The sequence below is a fragment of the Chelonia mydas genome, chromosome 9, assembly GCF_015237465.2.
Source record: "Chelonia mydas isolate rCheMyd1 chromosome 9, rCheMyd1.pri.v2, whole genome shotgun sequence".
NCBI lineage: Eukaryota > Metazoa > Chordata > Testudines > Cheloniidae > Chelonia > Chelonia mydas.
In genome coordinates this window covers 15,209,800-15,233,402 of record NC_057855.1, presented here as the reverse complement: position 1 = coordinate 15,233,402, position 23,603 = coordinate 15,209,800, and the positions used below count along the sequence as shown (strand labels likewise).

Below are 23,603 nucleotides of genomic sequence, written 5' to 3'. Positions count from 1 at the left end.
TCTATATGCCAGTTTTATCCTGGTTTCTTCTTCTTTTCCCCAAATGAGGGATTTGAAGGGTTTTCGTAAGCTGCAGGATCTGCTACCAATATGGCAAGAAGAAACTGAAGACTAAGAACATCAACACATTCCCCACTGCAATCCATACTAGGAATCGGGGTGAGGGGGTGGGGGTTGTTGTTGTTTTCCTATTTGGATTAGGCTGGCTTTAATGTTTGTTGGTTTGCTTGTTTGTTTAGTAGAATTTGAAAATGGTAAAGAATGACAAAGATTAGAGTGGCACCTTTCTTTTCTTTTTCATATGAGCTCCTAGACCTGTAAAGGTGTCAGAGTCTGACTAGTAAAAAATGGTTTTCCTAAAATAGCTGAAGGTTTAATAGTGCCTGGTCTTTAACAATAAAATCTGTGCATCTTACTAAGTACTGCTCCAACTTAATGCTTACTGCTATATACCCAATCCTGCTTAATAGAAAAACACCCCTTGCCTTTGAAAGGATCAGAACTGGGCCCTCTTTTCAACTCTTTTGGAATTCAGATGGGCACCCTGCGATATGAGGTCAGCAATAATAAGCATGGCAGTGAACGAGCCATTTGTGAAAACTGCTCCTTGTGGCTCAGATTTTCCCTTATCCCCCTTTTGAACAGACACTGACTAAACCGGGGTGGGCAAACTACGGCCCACCAGCCATTTTAATCCTGCCGTCGAGCTCCCGCTGGGGAGCAGGGTCTGGGGGTTGGCCTGGTCTGGCGCTCCAGCCAGGGAACAGGGTTGGGGGCGCTCCGCGCGGCTCCTGGAAGCAGCAGCATGACCCCTCTCTGGCTCCTACGTGTAGGGGCAGCCAGGGGGCTCTGGTCCGCAAGCTGCTCCCACCCCAAACGCCTCCCCCGCAGCTCCTATTGGCCAGGAACCACGGCCAATGGGAGCTGCAGGGGAGGTGCCTGCCAATGGAGAAGGACGCACCAGAGCCACCTGGCCGTGCCTCCACGTAGGAGCCAGAGGGGGGACATGCCACTGCTTCCTGGAGCTGCTTGAGGTAAACGCTGCACAGAGCCTCCTCCCACCCCCCCACAACTCCTACCCCCTACCCTAGCCCTGATCCCCCTCCTGCCCTCCATACCCCTCGGTCCCAGCCCGGAGCACCCTCCTACACCCCAAACCCCTCATCCCCAGCCCCACCCCAGGGCCCTCACCCCCAGCTGGAGCCCTCATCCAACCACCCCGCACCCAACCACCCCATCCTGGAGTCCCCTCCCACACCCTGAACTCCTCATTTCTGGCCCCACCCCGGAGCCCGGACCCCCAGCCAAAGCCCTCACCCCCTCCCGCACCCCAACACCAATTTCATGAGCATTGATGGCCTGCCATACAATTTCCATACCCAGATGTGGCCCTCGGGCCAAAAAGTTTGCCCACCCCTGCACTGAACCTAAGGTAAATGATGACTGGGCTGAGATTAATAATAGAACATACAAAGGCATTCCTGCTTTTTTTTTTTAAAGGTCCTTTACAATATAGAGAGACAAAAACTTTAATTTCCTTCTGGAAACCACTCAGCTGGTTGCAGTTACTCTCTATTATAATTAATTTGCAACTTCTACCAGACTGGTGGAGCTGCATTGTTCCAGTTTCATGGAGCAGGCCTTGACTCTCACTGCAGCAGATATTTGCTATTGGAAAGATCAGGAGTGGAATTGGCATCTTGGAATTTAGGACTGGAGAAAGAAGGAATAGTGAATGGGTCACAGGGCATGTCTTTCCTCCCTCTGAAGCTATGTGTTTGAGGAAACGATGAGGTGTGTGGAAAGTAATTTATGAAACTTTATAAGATTAAAACTTGGAAGCTAAATATTTGAAGGATAAGAGGTGGGGTTCTGGGAGTATTGTAAGACTCCTGGACAGCAGCCAGTGCCAGCTTGTCCATTGTTCTCCAAAATTATGCCAGCATTAAAGCTTTCATAAATCTCAAAAAAGGACTATTTCCAGGCTGTTAATGCCAGGATCATTAGAAATATCAGCCAGCCTCTCCAATTAGTGCCAACAGAATCTGAAATGCTAGCAGTCTGAGTAATTGTAAATACCAATAAACGTGGACTAGGTCATCATCATGTGCAATACCAGCTCTGCCAGCAAATTTATACATTAACAGATTTATGTTGTTATAAAGTTGAACATTGTCATCTACTGTATGCTGAGGGTTTTTGGGGGCGGGGAGGAAGGGGAGGTTGGGGAAGAGATTGCACAATTGCAAAGGTTTGACCAAACTTTATGAAAATTATAGTTGCATGATATAATATGCTGGAATTCTTTGGAGATGACCCTTTGCTTCTCATTCAGAAATTACCATTTATACTGCTGTGTCAGAACCACCCGTGACAGCTTCATTTTCAGCCAGGACTCCCCTTACTGTATGTCTTAATAAATCCACTCATCATTCGCTCACGCGAATCTACAAGAGGTTTTTTTAGTGAGGGGAGCAAAGGCAGAATTTTCATTCAGGTCCGCATTTGTCTGCCAGATAAATAATCATTATAAACTAATAATCAAAGAAAAATAATCAAATAAACTTGAGGTTCAAACAAAAAAGAAGAGGAACAAAAACCACTGCTGCAAATGCATCAGATGTAGTAGAATCAGGAAAGTTTTTAAAGGGTTGTACAATAAAATCATCATTAAAAGGATCTGAGTCTGCAGAAGTGTGTTTCTTAAAAAGAAGACCTTCTCTTAATAACCTGGCACTTACTAACTTGCACTTTGTTAATACAGGTTTCAGAGTAGCAGCCGTGTTAGTCTGTATCTGCAAAAAGAAAAGGAGTACTTGTGGCACCTTAGAGACTAACAAATTTATTTGAGCATAAGCTTTCTTGAGCTACAGCTCACTTCATCGGATGCATACAGTGGAAAATACAGTGGGGAGATTTTATATACACAGAGAACATGAAACAATGGGTGTTACCATACAGACTGTAACAAGAGTGATCAAGAAAGGTGAGCTATTTTGTTAGTCTCTAGGGTGACACAAGTACTCCTTTTCTTTTTGTTAATACAGTGGGTGTGGTGGATAGATTTTGTGTAACCTAGATACTGAGACATGCTGCCCCTGAACTGCGAAGCGTCGCCTACCATTCTTTCTCCAAGATGTTTTCTGTCCAATAACTGTTTGTCAACTGATTTTAATATGTCATAAACTACTTCTAGCTATAAGTATCTTTTAAATAAGCATCAGTTTAGATAAGAGTCACAAATCCTGAATTCGAATTAATTTGCAAACTGGATACAATTAACTTAGGCTTGAATAAAGACTGGGAGTGGATGGGTCATTACACAAAGTAAGACTGTTTGCCCTTGTTTATTTCTCCCCCTACTGTTCTTGTCAAGTGCTGGAAATGGCCCACCTTGATTATCACTACAAAAGGTTCCTCCCCTCCCCCATCCCCGCTCTCCTGCCGGTAATAGCTCACCTTTCCTGATCACTCTTGTTACAGTCTGAATGGTAACACCCATTGTTTCATGTTCTCTGTGTATATAAAATCTCCCCACTATATTTTCCACTGTGTGCATCTGATGAAGTGAGCTGTAGCTCATGAAAGCTTATGCTCAAATAAATTTGTTAGTCTCTAAGGTGCCACAAGTACTCCTTTTCTTTTTGTGGATACAGACTAACACGGCTGCTACTCTGAAATCCTAAAGTGTTGTTTCCTTAATTTAGCTGAGCTGTGTAGCGGAATTACAACAAGGGCAGCTGGGAAATGTCTTAATAGATTGTGCACTAAACTGAGTTCTTGAGCAAATGGAGAATGGTACTGTATGACTAAAAGTAAGATAGGGGTGTTTGTCAATGTGTTGAACATCCCTCATGTGACTCTCAAGTTCTGTGCATCACAGGAGGTCTGCATGATTGTTCTGAGCTTTTATACATATACTTTCTAGATGTGCTACACTCTCCTTGTTGCGTTCTCAGGAACTAGAAGTTCAGAGTTGTGACATAGGCCCTTTCATGTGCTTCTGTAGCCGTTACAAAACAGAGCCTGATTCTCCAGGGCACTGCACTGTGCATAATGCATATAGTGTGTATATGTGCCTGATGAGTGCAAAGTGCTATCCGATCAAAATAGAAGTGTTTTACTGCCACATGGAGTGGAGAACTGGGTCCACTATCATTGCTATGGAAATGCAGTCACCTAAAGTATATGAAAGATGCTCCTGGAATCATCTTTCTGTGATTGTGCCCATTTGAGCTCTGCAAACATCTTTCTGGGAATAAATTGGTTGCTTTTAACGTATTGTGCAAGGTTAATATGTGCAGCCATTTCACTTCTTTCGGGTGACTACAGTATGTAAATGATCCTTGCAGGATCAGTGTCAGTTACACTAAGGTAGTTTGGTTCAATAGTTACAGAAGTGTTATCAGTTTGTAGAATCCTTGGACAGAACACTCTGATGCTAACAAAATTACAGGTCCCACTCCCTCCAGGGGAAGATCCTGGCCCTTCTTCCACAACTGCAGAGGCCTCTAGACATAGGGTATGTCTACACTGGCAAGTTTCTGCGCCACAAGTTATACCACTTTTATTAAAATGCTGGACTTAAACCGCTGTTGCTGCTTGTGACGCTGGAGAACATCCACATTGACAAAGACAGCAGTGCATTGTGATAGCTATCCCACAGTGCAACTGGCTGCAGGGTGCTTTGGGAAGGGTTTGCAATGCCTCGTGGGGCAGGCACAGCATCACATGATGCAGGTTTCCCAATCCCATTGTTCCATGGGCATCCTACCACATTGCCAGCTGCTTTTCAACTGAAGTGAGCGGGGGGGGGGGGGGGAGGGAGGAGTGTGTGTGTGTGTGTGTTTATGGAGGTGGGGAGAGAGACAGTGTGTTTTGAGGGACAGAGAGTGTGTTCAGACAGTGGCAGGAAGCAACCAGTCCTGAGGCAGGGGGAGGGGGAAACCCGGACATCAGCCCCCCGCCACCCCCACCCCCCGGGCTCTCTGCACAGCAATCTGTCACTCACTCACACAGGTTCCACAGCAGGAGCATTCCACATTAACGGTTTGCTTTGTGCCCCAGAGCAGATCAGCACAGCGTGCAAGGGCCCTCAGAAACGGTGCTTTGAAAGGGGAGGGGCAGCCAAGTTCAAAACAATGAGCAGAGTGGTCACTATTATGGGACAGCTCCGGAGGCCAAATACAGCGCAGAAAGCAATAGAGCGCTGGAGCCTCTGAGCAAATAGCCTTATGACTCTCATCGAGGTGGGTTTTTTTGCAGCGCTGCGCAGAAGCTTGCCAGTGTAGACAAGTCCATCATTCATTTGATGGAATTTCATTGTGTGGGGGAGAGAGGCACAATTTGGGGAACTCTGTGTATGACTCACCAGTGTGCCAGAGGCTTAAGCTCCACCAATACACTGATGTGAGCACCCTGCATGGGCTACACTCCAATGAGTGCATCCGATGAAGTGAGCTGCAGCTCACGAAAGCTTATGCTCAAATAAATTTGTTAGTACTCCTTTTCTTTTTGAGGACACAGACTAGCTCGGCTGCTACTCTGAAATCTGACTCCAGTGATTGAATCTTGGACTGAGGAAGGAATGGGGGGAAGGGCTAACGAAGCTGCAGCTGGAGACAGCAGCCATTCACACCTTCTACTGCTTTGGCTTGCTGGGGGAGGATTTCATGAGAAGCCCCTGCACCAAACTCATCTATTCAGGCTTTGTGCCTGGGGAAGAAATTTCTTTTCTGGTCCTTTCCGTCTCTTATGCTTTTTTCTCCATGTTGCAGTCTGAAGGAAAGAGTGAAATTCTCCTCTTTGCCGAGGGGCCAGCACAAGATTTATTCACCACTTAGGTGTCATTGAAACCCTCAAACTAGGATTTAGTGGTGCAACCTGCATGACACTTGGAGAAAGGGGAACACAGGTTGTAGGAGGAAGAGTTTTGAGGAAGCACCGGGAGGTCAGTCTGTTTGCAGGTGGCTTACTTGCTTGGTGCAGTTGCAGCATCTCTGTAAATAGTTCTCTTCAATAAAGAGCCAGTTTAATTTTAGAAACATGGAGGCCTCTCATGTTATTACCCAGCATTCAGTACATGAAACGCACAGGTCTTGTATTCGCCCTCCGCACAGTGTGAATTTTACCCAGATAGAAGACAAAGTTAAAAAGGCCCAGAGAAGGGTGACAGAAATAACTAGCTGTATAATGGGATTTTCACATTAGAAGAGATTGCAGAAATTAGGATTACGTTTGCTCGTGGGTCAATTTTAGGGCAATAGCATGACTGTTCCTTCCCTGGGAGAGGAGACTGTGCTCTGTTCTCGTGTCCTGCTGCTTCAGAACCTTATTCTCAATGAATTTTACATTAATATTTCATAGACTGAAGAGCTAAAAGTCCTCTCAAAGCCACTGCACTACAGACCAATCACATTACTTGAGGTTTAAGCAGTCTCTTTTTCAGATCCCCTTTAAATTCAGAACCTAAGTGATTTCCAAGGAGATTGTTACCAGATGTGCAAACAAAGTTGCTTACAATAGGAAAGTCCAGGATATCGAGGAAATATATTTGTGTAAAGCTGAGCTCAGTTCTTTCACTGAATGAAGTATTTAAAGAGTGGGATTGGATTGGTAATTATTCATTAAAAAGGGGATGGGGGAGGGAAAGGCTTCTGGAAACCATAGACTCAATCCTTAGTTGCACTGAGTTTACCCTTGATGCAGCTGAGGGAAGACGTGGGGGGAAAAGGGTCTCTTATGCCCCTTTGCTGTTCCTCCAAGCCTGGGTAAGTTGAGGCCTGAAATGACTCCCAGCATTACTTAGAGCAGCTTCAAAGGTGCTCTAAATTATACCTCCAGCAGCTAGGCACTGCAACAGCTGAGTATGTTGTCTGCCTTGCGTCACCTCTCCAATCCCTAATAAACACCCTTCCTATCCATGGCATGCCACTTGTTCTTATATCAGCTTTGCACCACCCAAATATTCCTCTCTGGTGGGCGAAGACTTCGCTGCACCTTTAGGGTGGCAGTAAAGAGTGCTTTGTGCTGTGGAGCCAAAGGTCGGACCCTCTGTAGAATATTGCTCGTATGTTGCACCTTTTAGACCAGGGGTGGGCAAACTTTTTGGCCTGAGGTCCACATCGGAGTTCCGAAACTGTATGGAGGGCCGGGTAGGGAAGGCTGTGCCTCCCCAAACAGCCTGGCCACCGCCCCCTGTCCACCTCCTCCCACTTCCCGCCTCCTGACTGCCCCCCTCCGAACCTCCCACCCATCCAACTCTCCCTACTCCTTGTCCCCTGAGTGCCCCCTCCGGGACCCCACCCCCTATCCAATCCCCCCCATCCCCTGACTGCTCCAACCCCTATCCACACCTCCGCCCCCTAACAGGCCTCCCGGGACTCCCACACCTATCCAACCCACCCTGTTCCCTGTCCCCTGACTGCCCCCCGCCCCCCAAACCTCTGCCCCATCCAACTACCCCCTGCCCTTTGTCCAACCCCCTTGCTCCCTGTCCCCTTACCATGCTGCTCAGAGCAGCAGAACTGGCAGCCACACTGCCTGGCCGGAGCCAGCCATGCAGCGGCGCTGCCCAGCAGGAGCTCGCAGCCCCGCCACCCAGAGCGCTAGCTGCATGGCGAACTGAGGCTGCAGGGGAGGGGCCGGAGGCTAGCCTCCCCGGCCGGGAGCTCAAGGGCCAGGCAGGACGGGCCCATGGGCACAGTAGTTTGCCCACCTCTGTTCTAGAACATGAGGAGTGAGAGCCCCCTTGTGGGGAAGAAATTAGGATCTAGAATGGGGATTAAAATTGTAGTTGAGGTCAGAAGGTGGCATCTACAAGGACTGGTAGCTGCAGGCTCTGTGTAGTTCTTTAGCCAGGCTGAGAGGTGGCACCGACTTGTGGGAAAATCTCACCTCTAATTGGGTTTGTATTCATACTGATTTTGATTCATAAATAGGATAAATGGAAGAGTTACTGAAGTAGATGGATTCGCTATAAGTGATGCGACAGAACTGGAAGAGCTGTGTCACGAGAGTAAGACTGAAGCCCTGTGGGAATCTGATTACAGACTGAATACGATACACACTAGAAACTTATTTAAAATGAAGCTGCCATGGCTTAAATTGTTTAGACCTCTTTTATATTGCTGGTGCTAATTTGTGCAAAGGTGTTTAACCCTAATGTCAATAATTGGTCATTTAAGAAAGTAAGCAATAAAATGATCAATAAAATATGTCTGGATTTATTTCATTAGGTTTGTTTAGAGAAGAAACAATTATGGATCATTTTCTTTCTAGGGAAAAAGAAACAGTGGTTTCAGAGAATGTTACTTCGGGAGCCAAAAGCATTGCAAATTGACTAAGCTTTGTCCAGCTGTGGGCTATACCTTCAGATTAGCAGCTCAGAATGACATAGGCACTAGGTAAGTTACTTCTTATCGATGTTATCTCTGCCATGGCAAAGGCATTCTAAATGACAGTATCTACTGAGAGGCTGCTAGTTTTTTTCCCCTTTGGGCTCCCTATTAAATGGCTAAAGTTTTATTGCTCTACAAATAGTGCACTTAGAATAGATCCTCTGAGAACTTTCACTCACCTCACAGGGAACTGACTTGAAGTTTTCAGACTGATGAAATGGATCTAAGAGGATAGACCCCTTTGGAGGTGTTAAATGATGTTTTGTGGCCTGTTTCTAATACCAAAAGAACACACATCTGTTATGTATAATTCCCACTAGGGATCTTGGGGAACCAAAAAAAGCAACAAGCCTGTGGAAGTTGAGTTACAGATTTTGGAAAATAATCCACTTTTGTTTAAAGTGATGTTCCTTTGTCTTCTTTCAGCACTACAGCAAAGTTTGTACTCACTTCCTCCTTTGGCAAGCCTTAGGTGGCTCAGCCAGCAGCAGAGTAAAACAAATGGAATAGCAGATAGGGGCAAGAGTGGGCTAACGCTGCTCAAGGGGATTTTAGCAAGATGGGTCCTGATTCTCCATTCCCTCGCACCTGGAGTTAAGTTCAGGCCTGTGGGAATCGGTGGGAGCTCTGGCTAATGGGTTTTGAAAGATCAGGGAGCTGCTAGAAACCACTGGACAGAAGAAGCTACAACAGCTAGAATGCCAGAGTATACACAATAGTTTTCCTGTGTGGGGATTTTAGCTGCCACATACAAACTCATTGGAGGAAGGCGGATATGCACTGAAGAAGCTAAAATAATTTTTGAAGCTTACAAAATACTTATTTTAAAAATAATTAGTCCCTTTTCATTGTTTTGTGACTTGGAATGTTTAGCTGAGGAGGGAAATAAAAGAATGAAGGAAAAAATACAGATACCCAGAGAGATACGTATGTGTTTTTCTGAGGAAAATCGTGCCATTTTAAAAGTCCTGAAAATGCAGTTCCTAGCCATATATGGTTTAATAAAGCAGCTCTGTTAATGTCTATGTCTTCTTCCTCTAGATATCATTGGCCTTTATTTCTCAACAGTTTGCACATGGATTCCCTTATGCACATACCCCGAGAGATCATCTTTTCTCTGTGAAACACCCCCTCTCTTGTCAGCAGAGGTGTAATATAAATGAGAGGGGACTGCTGACAGAGCATTGTCCGTGAAGGGTGCTCAGTTTTGGAATGTGTCCTCCCCATCCCTGGTTTTCCAGAGCCTAGATTTGTTAATCTTCTGGACACGTTCCAAAACCCAATTTTTCTCACATTATTGAGGTGGGAGTGGGCCGAGGGTTGGGGCGGTTATATTCATGGTCAGTCCTTTTATATTATAACTCTTTTAGTGGAGAAGCTCTAATGCCTTCATGCTTTGGAGCAAGGGCTTGAAACTTAGCAGGGAGGGGGCAAGAGTCAGAGAATTGCCATTTGCTGTCCCCGTGAAAAGCCACCGATAATTGTCTAGAAGTAGTTATACGCATTTACTCAACGGAGGCTTGTTAGAGGCTAATTGCAAAATTATCCAAACATTCCATCTCCACTGAGCATGTTCTACTCCCCACAGAGCTCTGTTCCACCCTTGAGAGCCTACTGAGCATGCTCTATCCCAGGGCTAAGCAGGACTATTCCTACAGTTGCTCCTTAGCATGAGCCTGCTGTGGAACTGAGAGCAGATAGACGGTCTCTCCCATGGGCTCTAACTGATCCCCCTGCTGGAACCCAGGTAGCCTGGAGGAAAAGGAAGCAGCCTGATTCAGGGATTATCTTCACGTACAGGGCTACAGCAGTACAGCTGTAGCGCTTTAATGAAGACACTCCTATGCCAACAGGAGAGCTTCTCCCATCGGCGTAGTTAATCCCCCTCCCCAAGAGGTGGTAGCTATGTTGATGGGAGAAGCTCTCCTGCCGATGTGGCACTGTGTACATGGGGGGGTTAGGTCAATATAACTGTGTCACTCGGGGGTGTGGATTTTTCACACCTCTGAGCAATGTAGTTGTACCGATATAGGTCTGTAGTGTAGACCTGGGTGAGGAACAGAGGGGGTTGGAGAGGAACAGGCTAGCAGGGGACAGACCCATGGAACAGAAGCTGGTAGGGACAAGAGCAGAAGGGGAGTGGGACAAGAGAAGAGGAAAATAGAAGCCGGAGGGACAGGAAAACAAGGGGACAGATTTGTCAAGGATATATGAGGGGACAGGAGCAGAAGGGTCTATATTTACCAGAATACACTTCCCTCCAGACCAGGAAGAGAACCCTCATTTCCTGAGTACTAACATTAGGTCTGTTCTCAGCAAATATCTCTGAAACCTACTCTTTCAGTATGTCTCTCATCCTCTTCTAATGGCTGGCCCACACAGAGGTTAACAGACTTCTACTACTCACAGTTGCTCTGTTAGCTCAAGTGGCAGAGGTCTATTTTAAATCAAAAGGTTCAAACCCTGCTAAGGAACTGTGTCAATATGGGACCACATTAAGAAATTTCTGGTTTTTCTCCTGTTTGCAATTTTCTCAGTTTTTTAAAAAGCACACAAAAATAGAAAACCCCTTAAGAGTGCAAAATCAAGCACACAAAAGTTAAGAAATGCTAGAATTAAGGTTGCCTGTGCATGTGCCTTATGAGACAGTCTTTAATTACATGATCACACATTGTATTTTCCACACAATGCCTGACTTATTCATTGCAGAGGATGGGCCATATCCTGGGGATGAATCAAGGTTGTGTAGTGAATGAGGCTTTTGTCTGCAGGATCCCTGCCTCATTTGTTGCAGAAATTGGAAGATGTGTAGCAAATTCAGCATGGGAATGCGAGAACAGAACCCTGGTCTCATGATTAAGGCAGTTAAATGTTGTTCTGGAGAATTCTAGCTCTGCCTTATGCCAGAGAGTTTCTATGTGATGCTAAGTCAGTCAGTCATTTAAACCAGAATTTTATAGGTGGCTAATAACTGTGCATTCCTGATTTTTCTGTGACCCTAGATTTGCAGAAGTGCTGAGCCCTCACAACTCCCACTGAAGTACATAGGAGCTGTGATTTGAACCCAAAATTAGTGGACACTTTTAGCTTTATTCACTCTTGTGCTTCAGTTCCCATTTTTAAGACGGGGTTAATAATACCTTCCTACCTCACCGGGGAGATAAATTAATTTATGTTTTTGAAGCAGTCTGATGGTGATGAGATCCATAAAAATATCTGTGAGGAAATTAATAATTTGCTGTTTAGTGTGGGGTTTGGATGGAGTGCAGTAAGTCATAGGGCAACATACTGGACAATGAGGAGAAAACAAATATTGATTAACTGCTCACTCAGAGAGCACCATCCTTACTTTGTGCACTGAATGAGCAAGAGGTCCTGTAGAAATAAATGCATGCAAACATGTCCTTAAAGATTGTGTTGTTATGCATGTGGACAAGGGGTCTGAATTAAGGTTGCACAGGCATTCTTAATTCTGGCATTCCCTAACTTCTGAGTGCTTGACTTTGCAGTCTGAATGTCCTTTTACTGTAATATTTTTGTATGCGATTATATATCATTTATATGCCTATATATTCTAACAATATATTTCTATACCAATATATGCAAACAGTGCAGTTTGGAAAAAAAAATTGTGATATCTTCTTTCTCTGTGTTCCTGTACAGTGGGTACAGCCAGGAAGTGGTGTGCTACACATCGGGTAATATTCCTCAGACCCCTTCTGCACCAAGATTGGTTCGAGCAGGTGTTACGTGGATCACATTGCAGTGGAATAAGGCAGAAGGATGTACACCAGAAGAAGTGATTTCCTACACCCTGGAAATTCAGGAGGAAGATAATGTAAGTTCTGTGTTAGTATTATTATAAAGTGGATAGCGTGGACCAAATTCTCTTCTCACTTGTACAGGTACAACCCCACTGAAGAGACTATGCCCTGTATTATTGAGTACATTTCTGTTCTGATATTTACGTAGTTACTGTACAAGATCTCACTGAAGTCTCCTCAAAAGAAGGATGAGTTTAAAAAAAAATAAAAATAAAATACTAAATACAAAGCAAAGGCCAGCGTCTGAATTTAGGGGATATTTCCTGGGGTGCATCACCAAAACAAAAACTTTCTCTTTTTCTTTCAAGCTTTCGTTATCCAAATAAATTGTGTTCCTAGTTCCATTTGAAAAAACAGCTTTCTGTTACATTGGTGACTCACTAGAAACAGTTTATCATTGAGTAAGGGTGCGATCCTGCAAAGACCTGAGCCCTCCTGTGAAGTGCTGAGTGCCCTCAACTCCCATTGTAGTCAGGTGGAGATGGGGGCACTCAACATCTTGTTGTGTGCTCAACTTTTTGCAGGTGTACATACATGAGTTGTATGACTTACGCAGCTGTTCATGCCTGAGTCACACACGTCTGAAAGGATAACTAAGATGACAATGTTCTGCTTCGCATCACAATACGGACCTCGTAGACTTAGCAAAGTCAGGTACAAGTCTGTAATGCAGAGTCATGCAGAATCCCACTTAGAAATCCACAAGGAAAATGTCATAGGATTTGGAGTAATTCATCCTTAAAACAATTCAGTCTGCCACATTCTGCCTACGTCTATGTACGATACTTGCTTTCTGGAATAGACTGTCACTTGCATTTCTATTAAATATATTAAACTGTTAACCAAATTGCTTTCTCACATTGTTTTATAGCAAAATGACACATGATTCAGCTCAATTAGTTACTCTACCCTTTTAGAAAATAATTACCATGATAATGGTAGATTACAGAAAACAAGAGAAACTTTTGGACTCCATACTGACACGATGAATTGTAGTTGTGTTGTATGACACAAATGTCATCTATACATGCTGATGATAATATATAGAAACTTGGTTTGTTCTTGATTAACATTTTAGGATAGTGTGTTTCACCCAAAGTACACTGGAGAAGAGCTAACCTGTACTGTGAAAAATCTCAGAAGAAGCACACAATACAAATTTAGGGTAAGTTTGTTTCTTTCCTTTTTCTGTTGCAGGGCATTTTGAAACGATCTGCACAATGAGAACCCCTTAACACTGAAAAACTGAGCTATCAAACACAAATCCTTCCTCTGATTAAAACCTGATAGGTGTGGAAAAAGTGTCTCCTTCCTTGACTGGCCTCTTTTCCAATAATGATAATGTTATAGCTAAAATGTTTTACATCAGAACATGTTAATTGCTTAGACTGATTGAGGACACAGTCGTTTGTACCACAGAGTGTAATGGTGGAGGGCTTACCCTGTAGATTTCACTATGTGCACATAGGGGAGGTGCTGGGTTAAGGGCTTGTACAGCAGGGGTACTGCTGGAAGGCCTCCTCCGAGGGCAAGGTGTCAACATGTAACAGCATGACTTAGGGCTCCAGTGGTCCTTGTGGTGCATTTCATTCAGCTGTTGGAAACTCCCTCAGGTGGCCAAACTGCACTGGTTACAGAAACTGGGACAGAGAAACACTGTTTTTGGAAACCAGACAGGAACACTGAAACAGGTCCTGAAAACACTCAGGGAGACAGGTTCACCCAACATATGGAAACTGAAGGTTTCCCATCTATTAAGTGTGAATTTCTGATTGTCTAACAAGTTTATATTTAATGTCCTATATTTTCTTCTTCTAGTGATCGTGCTCCCTAAGATATATTTTTATGAGTTATAAAAATATATCTTTTAACTTATAACAAAATTCAGAAGTACAGTACTTTGAAGACGTCAAGCACAATACAAGTGCTGAGTGTTATTTACTAGTAAAAATGCCCAAGATTACTATGTCTGATTTTATGGAAGAGGAGTGTTAAATATCTGCTCGCTAACATAACAGTCCAGGCTGTCAGGTCTTTGAAAAGCCCATGCCTGTAAATTTATCATTTCTCCACAAGGTGGCATCACTCCATGCACTTTTTATTGCAAGTACTGCATATTGTGTGGAAAGAGGCTATTACCTCTAAAGTTCATATCCACTGGGCTTCCAGCACATAACCATTATTTTACAGAGTAAATATCTGAAAACAGCCCTGTTTAATTTTTGTATGAATATTGTAAACTCAAAAGAGGGTAAAATTTCTTTCATCTCAAAAACATGCACTACAACGTTAGTGGGTCAAAGATGAAGCAAAAAGTTTTGCGCAAAGAGGATTGCTTCAGGCATTAAAGACAAGTTTACATAATATCTCTCGATGTCACATAAGACTATTAAAAATTACATGAACTTTAGAGTTAGGATGTTGTGGATGAACTGCTGTAATATTGTGCTCTTGAGTTTACCATGGTTTATGCTGCTGCTTGTCCCTAGATAAGTAAAAAGGATGGCTGTAGTTTTCCCTGTAGCTTCAGTTTAGCAAGTTACTTATATACTGAAACTAGGCTTTTCAAGGCTGGACTGACAGTGCAGTGATAACACAACCCAGTACTGCATGATGGGTTTGAGACAAATGTTGATGTTGGTCCCTTCCTCGTAAGCAGACTGGGCAGCATACTTAGCCCTGGGCTGGTCTTACATAAGAACGGTCAGATCAATGGTCCATCTAGCTCAGTATCCTGTCTTCTGACAGTGGCCAGTGCCGGGTGCTTCGGAGGGAATGAACAGAACAGGCAATCATCGAGCTATCCATCTCCTGTCATCCACTCCTAGCTTCTGGCAAGTGGAGGCTAGGGATACTCAGAGCATAGGGTTGCATCCCTGACTAATAGCCATTGATGGACCTATCTTCCATGAACTTATCTAGTTCTTTTTTTTGAACGCTGTTATAGTCTTGGCCTTCACAACATCCTCTGGCAACGAGTTCCTCAGGTTGACTGTGTGTTCTGTGAAATAGTATTTCCTTCTGTTTGTTTTAAACTTGCTGCCTATTAATTGGGTGACCCTTAGTTCTTCTGTTATATGAAGGAGTAAACAGTTCCTTATTCACTTTCTCCACACCAGTCAAGGTTTTATAGACCTCTATCATATCCCCTGTCAGTCATCTCTTTTCCAAGCTGATAAGTCCCAGTTTTTTTTAATTTCTCCTCATACAGAAGCTGTTCTATACCCCGCTTTTGTTGCCCTTATTGGTCTTTTTTGGGATGGACCAACCAGATCAGCCCACTATATTCAAGATGTGGGTGTACCATAGATTTATATAGTGGCATTATGATATTTTCAGTCTTATTATCTATCACTTTCCTAATTGTTCCTAACATTCTGTTAACCTTTTTTGACTGCCGCTGCACATTGAGGGGATGTTTTCAGAGAACTAGCCACAATGACTCCACAATCTCTTCTTGAGTGGTAACAGCTAATTGAGACCCCATCACTTGTATGTATAGTTGAGATTATGTTTTCCAATGGGCATTACTTTGCATTTATCAACATTTCATCTGCCATTTTGTTGCCCAGTTTTGTGAGATCCCTTTGTAACTCTTCACTGTCTGCTTTGGACATAACTATCTTGAGTGATTTTGTATCATCTGCAAATTTTGCCACCTCACTGTTTATCCCTTTTCCCAGATCATTTGATTATGTTGAATTGCCCTGTCCCCAGCACAGATCCCTGGGGGACACCACTATTTACCTCGCTTCATTTTGAAAACTCACCGTTTATTCCTACCCTTTGTTTCCTATCTTCTAACCAGTTACCAATCCATGAGAGAACCTTCCCTCTTATCCCATGACTGCCTACTTTGCCTAAGTACACTATATCCACTGGATCACCCTTGTCCACATATTTGTTGACCCCCTCAAAGAATTCTAATAGATTGGTGAGGCATGATTTCCCTTTACAAAAGCCATGTTGACTCTTCCCCAACAAATCGTGTTCATCTATGTGTCTCATAATTCTGTTCTTTACTGTAGTTTCAACCAATTTGCCTGGTACTTAAGTTAGGCTAACTGGCTTGTAATTGCCGGGATCACCTCTGGAGCCTTTTTAAAAAATTGCCGTCACATTAGCTATCCTGCAGTCATCTGGTACAGAAGATGATTTAAATGATAGGTTACACATCACAGTTAGCAGTTCTGCAATTTCACATTTGAGTTCCATTGCGTAAATACCGTCTGGTCCTGGGAACTTACTGTTTAATTTATCAATTTGTTCCAAAATGTCCTCTAATGATACCTCAATTAGGGACAATTCCTCAGATTTGTCACCTGAAAAGAATGGCTCAGGTTTGGGAATCTCCCTCATATTCTCTGCAATGAAGACCAATGTAAAGAATCATTTAGTTTCTCCACAATGGCCGTATCTTCCTTGAGTGCTCCTTTCGTACCTCTATCATCCAGCGGCCCCACTGATTGTTTAGCAGCTTCCTGCTTCTGATGTACTTAAAAAAAAATTTGCTGTTAGTTTTTGCATCTTTTTGGCTAGTTGCTCTTCAAATACTTTTTTGGCCTGCCTAATTATACTTGACTTTCCAGAGTTTATGCTCTTTTATATTTCTCAGTAGGATTTGACTTCCAATTTTTAAAGGATGCCTTTTTACCTCTAACTGCCTCTTATACTCTGTTTAGCAGTGATAGCCCCTTTTTGGTCTTCTTACTATGTTTTTTAATTTGGGGTGTACATTTAATTTGAGGCTCTCTGGTGTTTTTAAATAGTTTCCATGTAGCTTGCAGGCATTTCACTTTTGGGACTGTACCTTTTAATTTCCCTCTAACTATCTTCCTCATTTTTGTGTAGTTCCCCTTTTGGAAGTGTTGTTGTAATGGGCTTCTTTGGTGTTTTCCTCCCCACGAGGTTGTTAAATTTTATTATATTATGGTCACTATTACCAAGCAGTTCAGCTATATTTACCTCTTGGACCCAATCCCGTGCTCCACTGAGGGCTAAGTCAAGAATATCCTCTCCTCGTGTGGGTTTCAGGACTAGCTGTTCCAAGAACTTACATCAGTTTCTAGTAACACACACACACCCTCACTGCCATCTGACTGCAGGGGGTAATATTAACTGGCTATGGAGGGAGACCCATCCAACTTTTTACCCTCAGCAGAGAGGATCTTTGTAATCTGAGTCCTTTGATGGAAGATATGACTGAAAGGGGGGTTATCAGGGGATTAGCTGAGGATCCCTGTGACGGGGTTGGGACTCAGCACCACTGCACCTCCCGCTGGCACATCTGGGAATCAGCTCTGTCCATTGCAGAGCGCCCTCTGCCGGTTGTTTCCCGTCCATCTCTCGCCAGCTGTTGGCATCCAGACCCGCATTGCTTCCTGCTCGGTGATGTCCACTTCAGGACACTGCTCTCCGGCAGTGCCCACTGCTCTGGTCTCACCCCCTTCCAGGGGTTTGGTGTTATCAGCAGTCCATGATCTGCACCTGCTGTAGTGGGCAGCTGCAGCCTCTGAGTTTAGCCCCTTGTTGCAGGGACCAGCCACAGCCTGGATCAGGCCACGCTCCTCTTCAGCCAGGTGTAGCACAAGGTGGAAGGGGAGGACCCAGGCCCACCCGCTACTCTGGGTCCCGACCCAGGGACCCTGTAGCGGCAGCCTCTCTGCCCTCCTTCTCTCCCCTTGCCCTGCTATTGTCCCTGGGCTGCTTCCCCTTCGGTCCTATGCACCTGCCCGGCCCTTGGTAGCTAGGCCAGCAGCCTGGGGTTTTCCTTGGCCGGAGCTCCCCAGCACTGCTCTGTCCAAGGTGCTACCTTTCAGCTCAGGAGCCAGTCCTCTTCCCTTGACCACCAGGGAGAGAATGCCATGCTCTTTACTAGGCAGCCTTTATATAGGGCCTAAGCCGGCCCTGGTTGGCTACCTCTCCCCCTGCCGTGATTGGCTCTCCCCAGGCCCTCTCTGATTGGCTGCGGGTCTGCGCAGCCTCTCTGGCCTGGTTCAGCCCTTCTTCTCAGGGGGGTGGGGCACTGCCCCACCACACTCCCAGGTAGAAAAACTTGCTAGTTTGTATTTATTTGTCATAGTTGATTCAATATTCAATTCCTGTGCAACATATTTAGAGCCAAATCCTGAAGTCTTTAATCAGTCTAGCAAAATTCCCACTGACGTCACTCGGAGATTTTCCTGAGTAAAGACTTCAATATTTGGCCTATAGAGCATATGCTTCAGATGCATCTTTTGTGCTTCAATAAGTGCATATTAGTATATGTTAGATGTCCCTGTAACTCTTCTCATGTATTTGTTGCTGTGTGTTCTGTGTTTGTACAGCACATGGGGTCCTGGTCCATAACTTAGGCTCCTAAGCACTATGGTAATACTGTACAAATAACAGTAATATGTTCTGAAGCTACCATTATTTACCTTCTCTGTGGATAAATAACAATGGATTGCCATGTGACACTTGCTTTAAAAAAGACGTTAAGAATTTTCTTATCTTAATTTACTGCAACACAGTACTGGTGGGGCCAGAGAAAAACTCAGAAGGGACTTACTAATGAAACAATTTTATGATCAGTTACCTATTGTTAGAATCATACACAATTTGCTGTGACTTGATAGTGCTGTCTATTTTAATAAACAATATTTGTATGGACTATATTAGATTAATTCATGCAAAGCTGCCAGAAAAGAGAACTGAATAGTTACATTAGTTGTGTTTTTGTTTCAGCTGATTGCTTCTAATGTGGAAGGAAAGAGTTGTCCAAGTGAAATTTTGGTCTGCACAACAAGTCCAGACAGGCCGGGACCTCCTACTAGACCAATTATTAAAGGGTCAATAACATCTCATGGCTTCAGTGTTAAATGGGGTAAGCTAACCCATTCAGTTTGCTGTAACAGTTTTCTTATGGCATAACATAATTTAAGTGTAAACAAAACCTATGCGAATGGGCACTTAAGCTCAGATTTCACATGCTGCTTCTCAGCCCAGAGGTGAATCTGTTCAGAAAGTTAGATAAGCATTTGATCATTCTAAGAGATGCCCGAGACCTGTGGTGAAAAGCTGTGACTTTTTCATAATCAGACAGCTCAAAAATATTTTTAAAGACATTTATAAAGTGAAAGCATAGTGATTCAGCTATCTTCCCTCCCCCCAACTCACACACACACTCAATCCTTTGAGAAATTCACTGATTCCCTATTGTATTGTACATCAAGTTCAGGCTTCCTGTCTTTGCTTTCGAGGTCCTGTATCATGTATATCCTGCCCAACCTATCTGCTTTACCAGTGATGTTAGTCTCAATACCCCTCACAAATATCTATTTGGACTGTGGACACACTCCGCCGACTACATGCACTTAGAGCATTTGTGTGGGGGGACACACAATCGACTGTATAAAAATGCTTTCTACAAAACCGACTTCTATAAATTCGACCTAATTTCATAGTGTAGACATACCCTTAGTCTTCTTCTGTGCTCACTTAGTGCTTTCCTGCCTACCAAGCTTCCTCCGTCAGATCCCTCCTAAAAACTTACTTCTGCTGTCTTGCCTATGAGAAGTGAAACGGACAAGAAAGGTTAAACAAATAATGTAATGCAACAGCTTAGGCACATCCACACCTCAGCAGTCTTCTTAATGTCACCATTGTTCTCCCTCTCAACTTCCCCCACACCTCAGTTAGTCTATTCATGATCCTTCCTGAGCATGTCATGTTGCACATAGAATGTAAGCCCTTTGAGACAGGAACCATGTCTTCGGTGAGGTGACTATGTAACATGTTTACGATCAGCCAATGATGATGATAAAGGATTCCAGACATCAGTTTTGAAAACCAGACTCCCTGGAATCACAGCTTTGCATAAACAGTAAAAATACATTCCAATAACCTGTTAAAGCTCCTGATTCCACTCAAGTAGCAAGAGCAGAATATTTGAGTCCAAGTATGCGGTATGGTTAACAAATCAACAGTGTATTCTAAGATTCCAAGTTGTCTGGAAATGATCTGTAGATTGAGAGTGGATCCTAAAATCATTATCTTTAGAATTATGAATACCACATTTGGCAGCATCTAATTATTTTTATCATCACCTTTAGTCTTGTGGATTCAGTCAGACAGCAGCTATTTGCAGTAAATATCCTCCATCAACTCTATTTTGGGTTATTTGTGCCCTAATGAATCTGTTACAGTATGTATAATCCACTAGAATAAAATCTGCAAGGTGCTGACCAGAGAGCCCTCTGCACCATGCAGCATTAGGTCTTTATGCTGTAATTAGTGCATCTGGCAAGTGCTTTTCTTACTAGATATATGTGTGATTTTGTAATCTGTCACTGTATTCTTTATTTTCTTGTAGATTCCATTTTTCAAATCTAATTTATTAACAAAAGTGTTGCTCATTTTTCAGATTCTCCACAAGATAATGGCGGTTCAGAAATCTTAAAATACCTATTGGAGATTTCTGAAGGAAATTCTGAAGGTAAAATTGACAAGAATCTATCTATTCCAATACATTGTGGTTATACGTATTCTACAGTTAAAAAACCTGGCTTTTTCAGCTATTAATATTTTTAAAATTAATAATGTAATAACAATAATACAAGAAACAATTGTATCAAATATCATAGATGGTATTATTAGATAAACAGTTTAGTCTGGCATCTTTTCTGTACCCTTTATTAATTTTATCAAACATTAAATATAAAACCAAGTTTCATATTAAAACGTAAATTGAAAAAAAAAATCTCTGGCCTAGGCTATATCTGCACTACAGACTTCTGTCTGCTTGGCTATGTGAGCCAGAGATGCAAAGAAGTGTGATCTCTGACTGACCCAGGTGTGGCAGCAGACATCCCTATTGTAGACACAATAATACAGGCAAAGAGCTGTGCTTTTACCAGTAAAACTTGTTTTGCTCGTAGGGTCTGGTTTCACTATACCAGTACAAAGACAGCTTTGCCAGTATAGCTACTTCCATGCTAGGAGCACTTTCCTGGTATAGCATACCAGTATTCCTGTACCAGTAAAGTGTTCCTAGTGTAGACAGGGCCTGAGTTAAAATGTTACTAAACTGTTTAATGTTTGTTTCATTAACTATCATGGATTCCTAGGCCAGGCTATGTAAATTAAGCATGTGCCATTTGTGCCTGGTTAAAATCTATCACTTTGTTGAATATTATTACTACCAATATCATATTATTATTATTACATTGTGTTTCTGTGCACCTTTTTCCTAAGACTTCAAACTGTAATGAATTAAGCACCCACTGCTTAAAGTGGGCGGGATGTGGCATGCAGGCAGGCGCAAGGAGTTGCAGACCTGGAAAAAAAGGAAACAAATCAAGCCAGGTTGCTGACGGGTGCACATTAGCAACTGTCTTACTAAAGCTGCTGCTCCCAGATTGTGATCGGACCCCACACACACTTTTTTCAGACCATTTTAAGCACTGCAAACATCCATGTGATGTAGGTGGTATTATACCAATTTTATTGATAGGAAAACTAAACAACAGAGGTAAAGTGACTTATCAGAGGCTACCCCACAATCCAGTGACTGGAGTACTTTGACTGTGGCCCCTTTTCAATGGAAAATAAAGTAATCTTTAAGTAGGACCAGATTGTGGCTGCTCCTCACATAGGTGCTGAGGGGAAGATATGAAGGAAGAAGTAATTGGCCCTTGCTTCTCTTTGCACCCCATGTAAGAGCCAGCCACAGATGCTGATCTGCAGCCTTAAAGTGCCACCTGTCCTGGCCTGCAGGTTGGATTATGATGACACTGAGTACCTGGCTTGTTTTTGTTTGTTTTGAAGTTCTTCGTGTTTTTACATATCCCCGTCCCTTTCTGTAGAACAGTGGAATTTAAGGTTCCAGGACTATACTTAGCTTGATTTTTAAAAGATTTATTTTAGCAAAAATAATATCGTCATTAATCATGTATGAACATTTTATTTTCACAAAAAAGGATTCAAGTATTTGTATAAAACCATGTTAAAGATTTTCTTTCTCGTATATAACTCCCTTAAAGAACAGTAGCCAGGTACGAGTGTGTGTGTGGTGTGCACGTTGTTTTCAAAGCAAACTTGAATGAGTTCATTTAATTTTACAGCAAATCAATGGGAAGTGGCATATAGTGGATCTGCTACAGAATACACCTGTACTCACTTGAAACCAGGCACTTTGTATAAACTCCGGGCATGCTGTATCAGCACTGGTGGACACAGTCAGGTAAGAATAGTTTAACATGGAGAATTGTCATTTTTGTATTTTCCAGAGCTTCACCTAGCTCTACATTTTAGTTTTGCTTAATTTGTACATTTAGTTTGCTAGTATTTCTGCTTTAAATAATAGATGTACTTGGCTAAAATTGTAGTATTATTGATATAGTAAAAACTTCACTGATTTCTATTAATGCTCCTGTGCAAATTACTTCATTTTGAAAGGTGCTGCTATCTTTGTGCATGCAAAATCTGGGCCTTGTAGTTTAGCAAAATGCAAATTAATGAGGTTCTACTTCATATTGAAAAAATCCTAAGTATTCATGTATTATTAAGGCCAGAAGCGGCTTTTATGATAATCTACTCCGGCCTCCTGCATAACACGGGCCATAGAATTTCACCCAGTAATTTGTGTGTACAGCTATTATATTTTTATGCTTTCTGTGTAGTTGTTCATAGTTTGCCATTGTGTTCAGACATCTCCCTATTTCAGTTTATTATTTGGTAAATATATTTAGCAAAAGTATAAATGAAAAAACGTTATGGATTCCTCAGTTTGACTGGCTGCTGTTTGGATCTTGCATGTGTGTTTGTGACTGACTGGATCCATGTGGACTCAGATGCTCTGGAATGTAGTGTACTGTTGCACTGTGTTCATTTCTCTACATAATAACACTAACAAAGACCCTGATCCTGAACACTTTACTTACTGAAAACTCCCTTTGACTTCAGTAGGCCTACTCACTTGCATAAAGTTAAGCATCTGGTTAAGTATTTGAAAGGTCGAGGTGATATTGTTACTACAGTAGAGAGCTGCACAAACTAGTGGATGCAAGTGACTCTTCTCCTCAGGAATGCATATGAAGGATCCAAACCTCATTAGCTGTCTTTTTGTGCTGTAGGCCCCCACTGGAACTTAGGCTCCCAAGGCACCTTTACAAGTATTGCCCTTAGGTTCAAGGACAACATTTGAGTGCATAGTATACCTAAGATGAAGTGCTTTTTCAGGGATCAACCATGGGAAGTATAGGGGGAAAAGGAAAATAGTATTTTTGAACTGAATGTTATCAAGAAGAGGTCCTCGCAGCTGTTACTGTTGTACTATTATGAAAAAATCATATTTTAAGTTTAAGGCAGAAGGGGCTATTAGATCATCTAATCTGACCTT

At 42.9% G+C, this 23,603-nt stretch overlaps 1 protein-coding gene across 1 annotated transcript in view; it reads left to right on the top strand.

Annotated features, from left to right (window-relative positions):
- Positions 1-23,603, top strand: part of FNDC3B (fibronectin type III domain containing 3B) — a 354,949-nt gene that overhangs the window by 251,310 nt on the left and 80,036 nt on the right. Inside the window, exons 12-17 of the mRNA XM_037908819.2 lie at positions 8,281-8,405; positions 12,063-12,237; positions 13,302-13,388; positions 18,950-19,088; positions 20,628-20,699; positions 22,327-22,445. Of these exons, the coding sequence (XP_037764747.1) occupies positions 8,281-8,405; positions 12,063-12,237; positions 13,302-13,388; positions 18,950-19,088; positions 20,628-20,699; positions 22,327-22,445 (717 nt within the window). The remainder of the gene's footprint in view (positions 1-8,280; positions 8,406-12,062; positions 12,238-13,301; positions 13,389-18,949; positions 19,089-20,627; positions 20,700-22,326; positions 22,446-23,603) is intronic.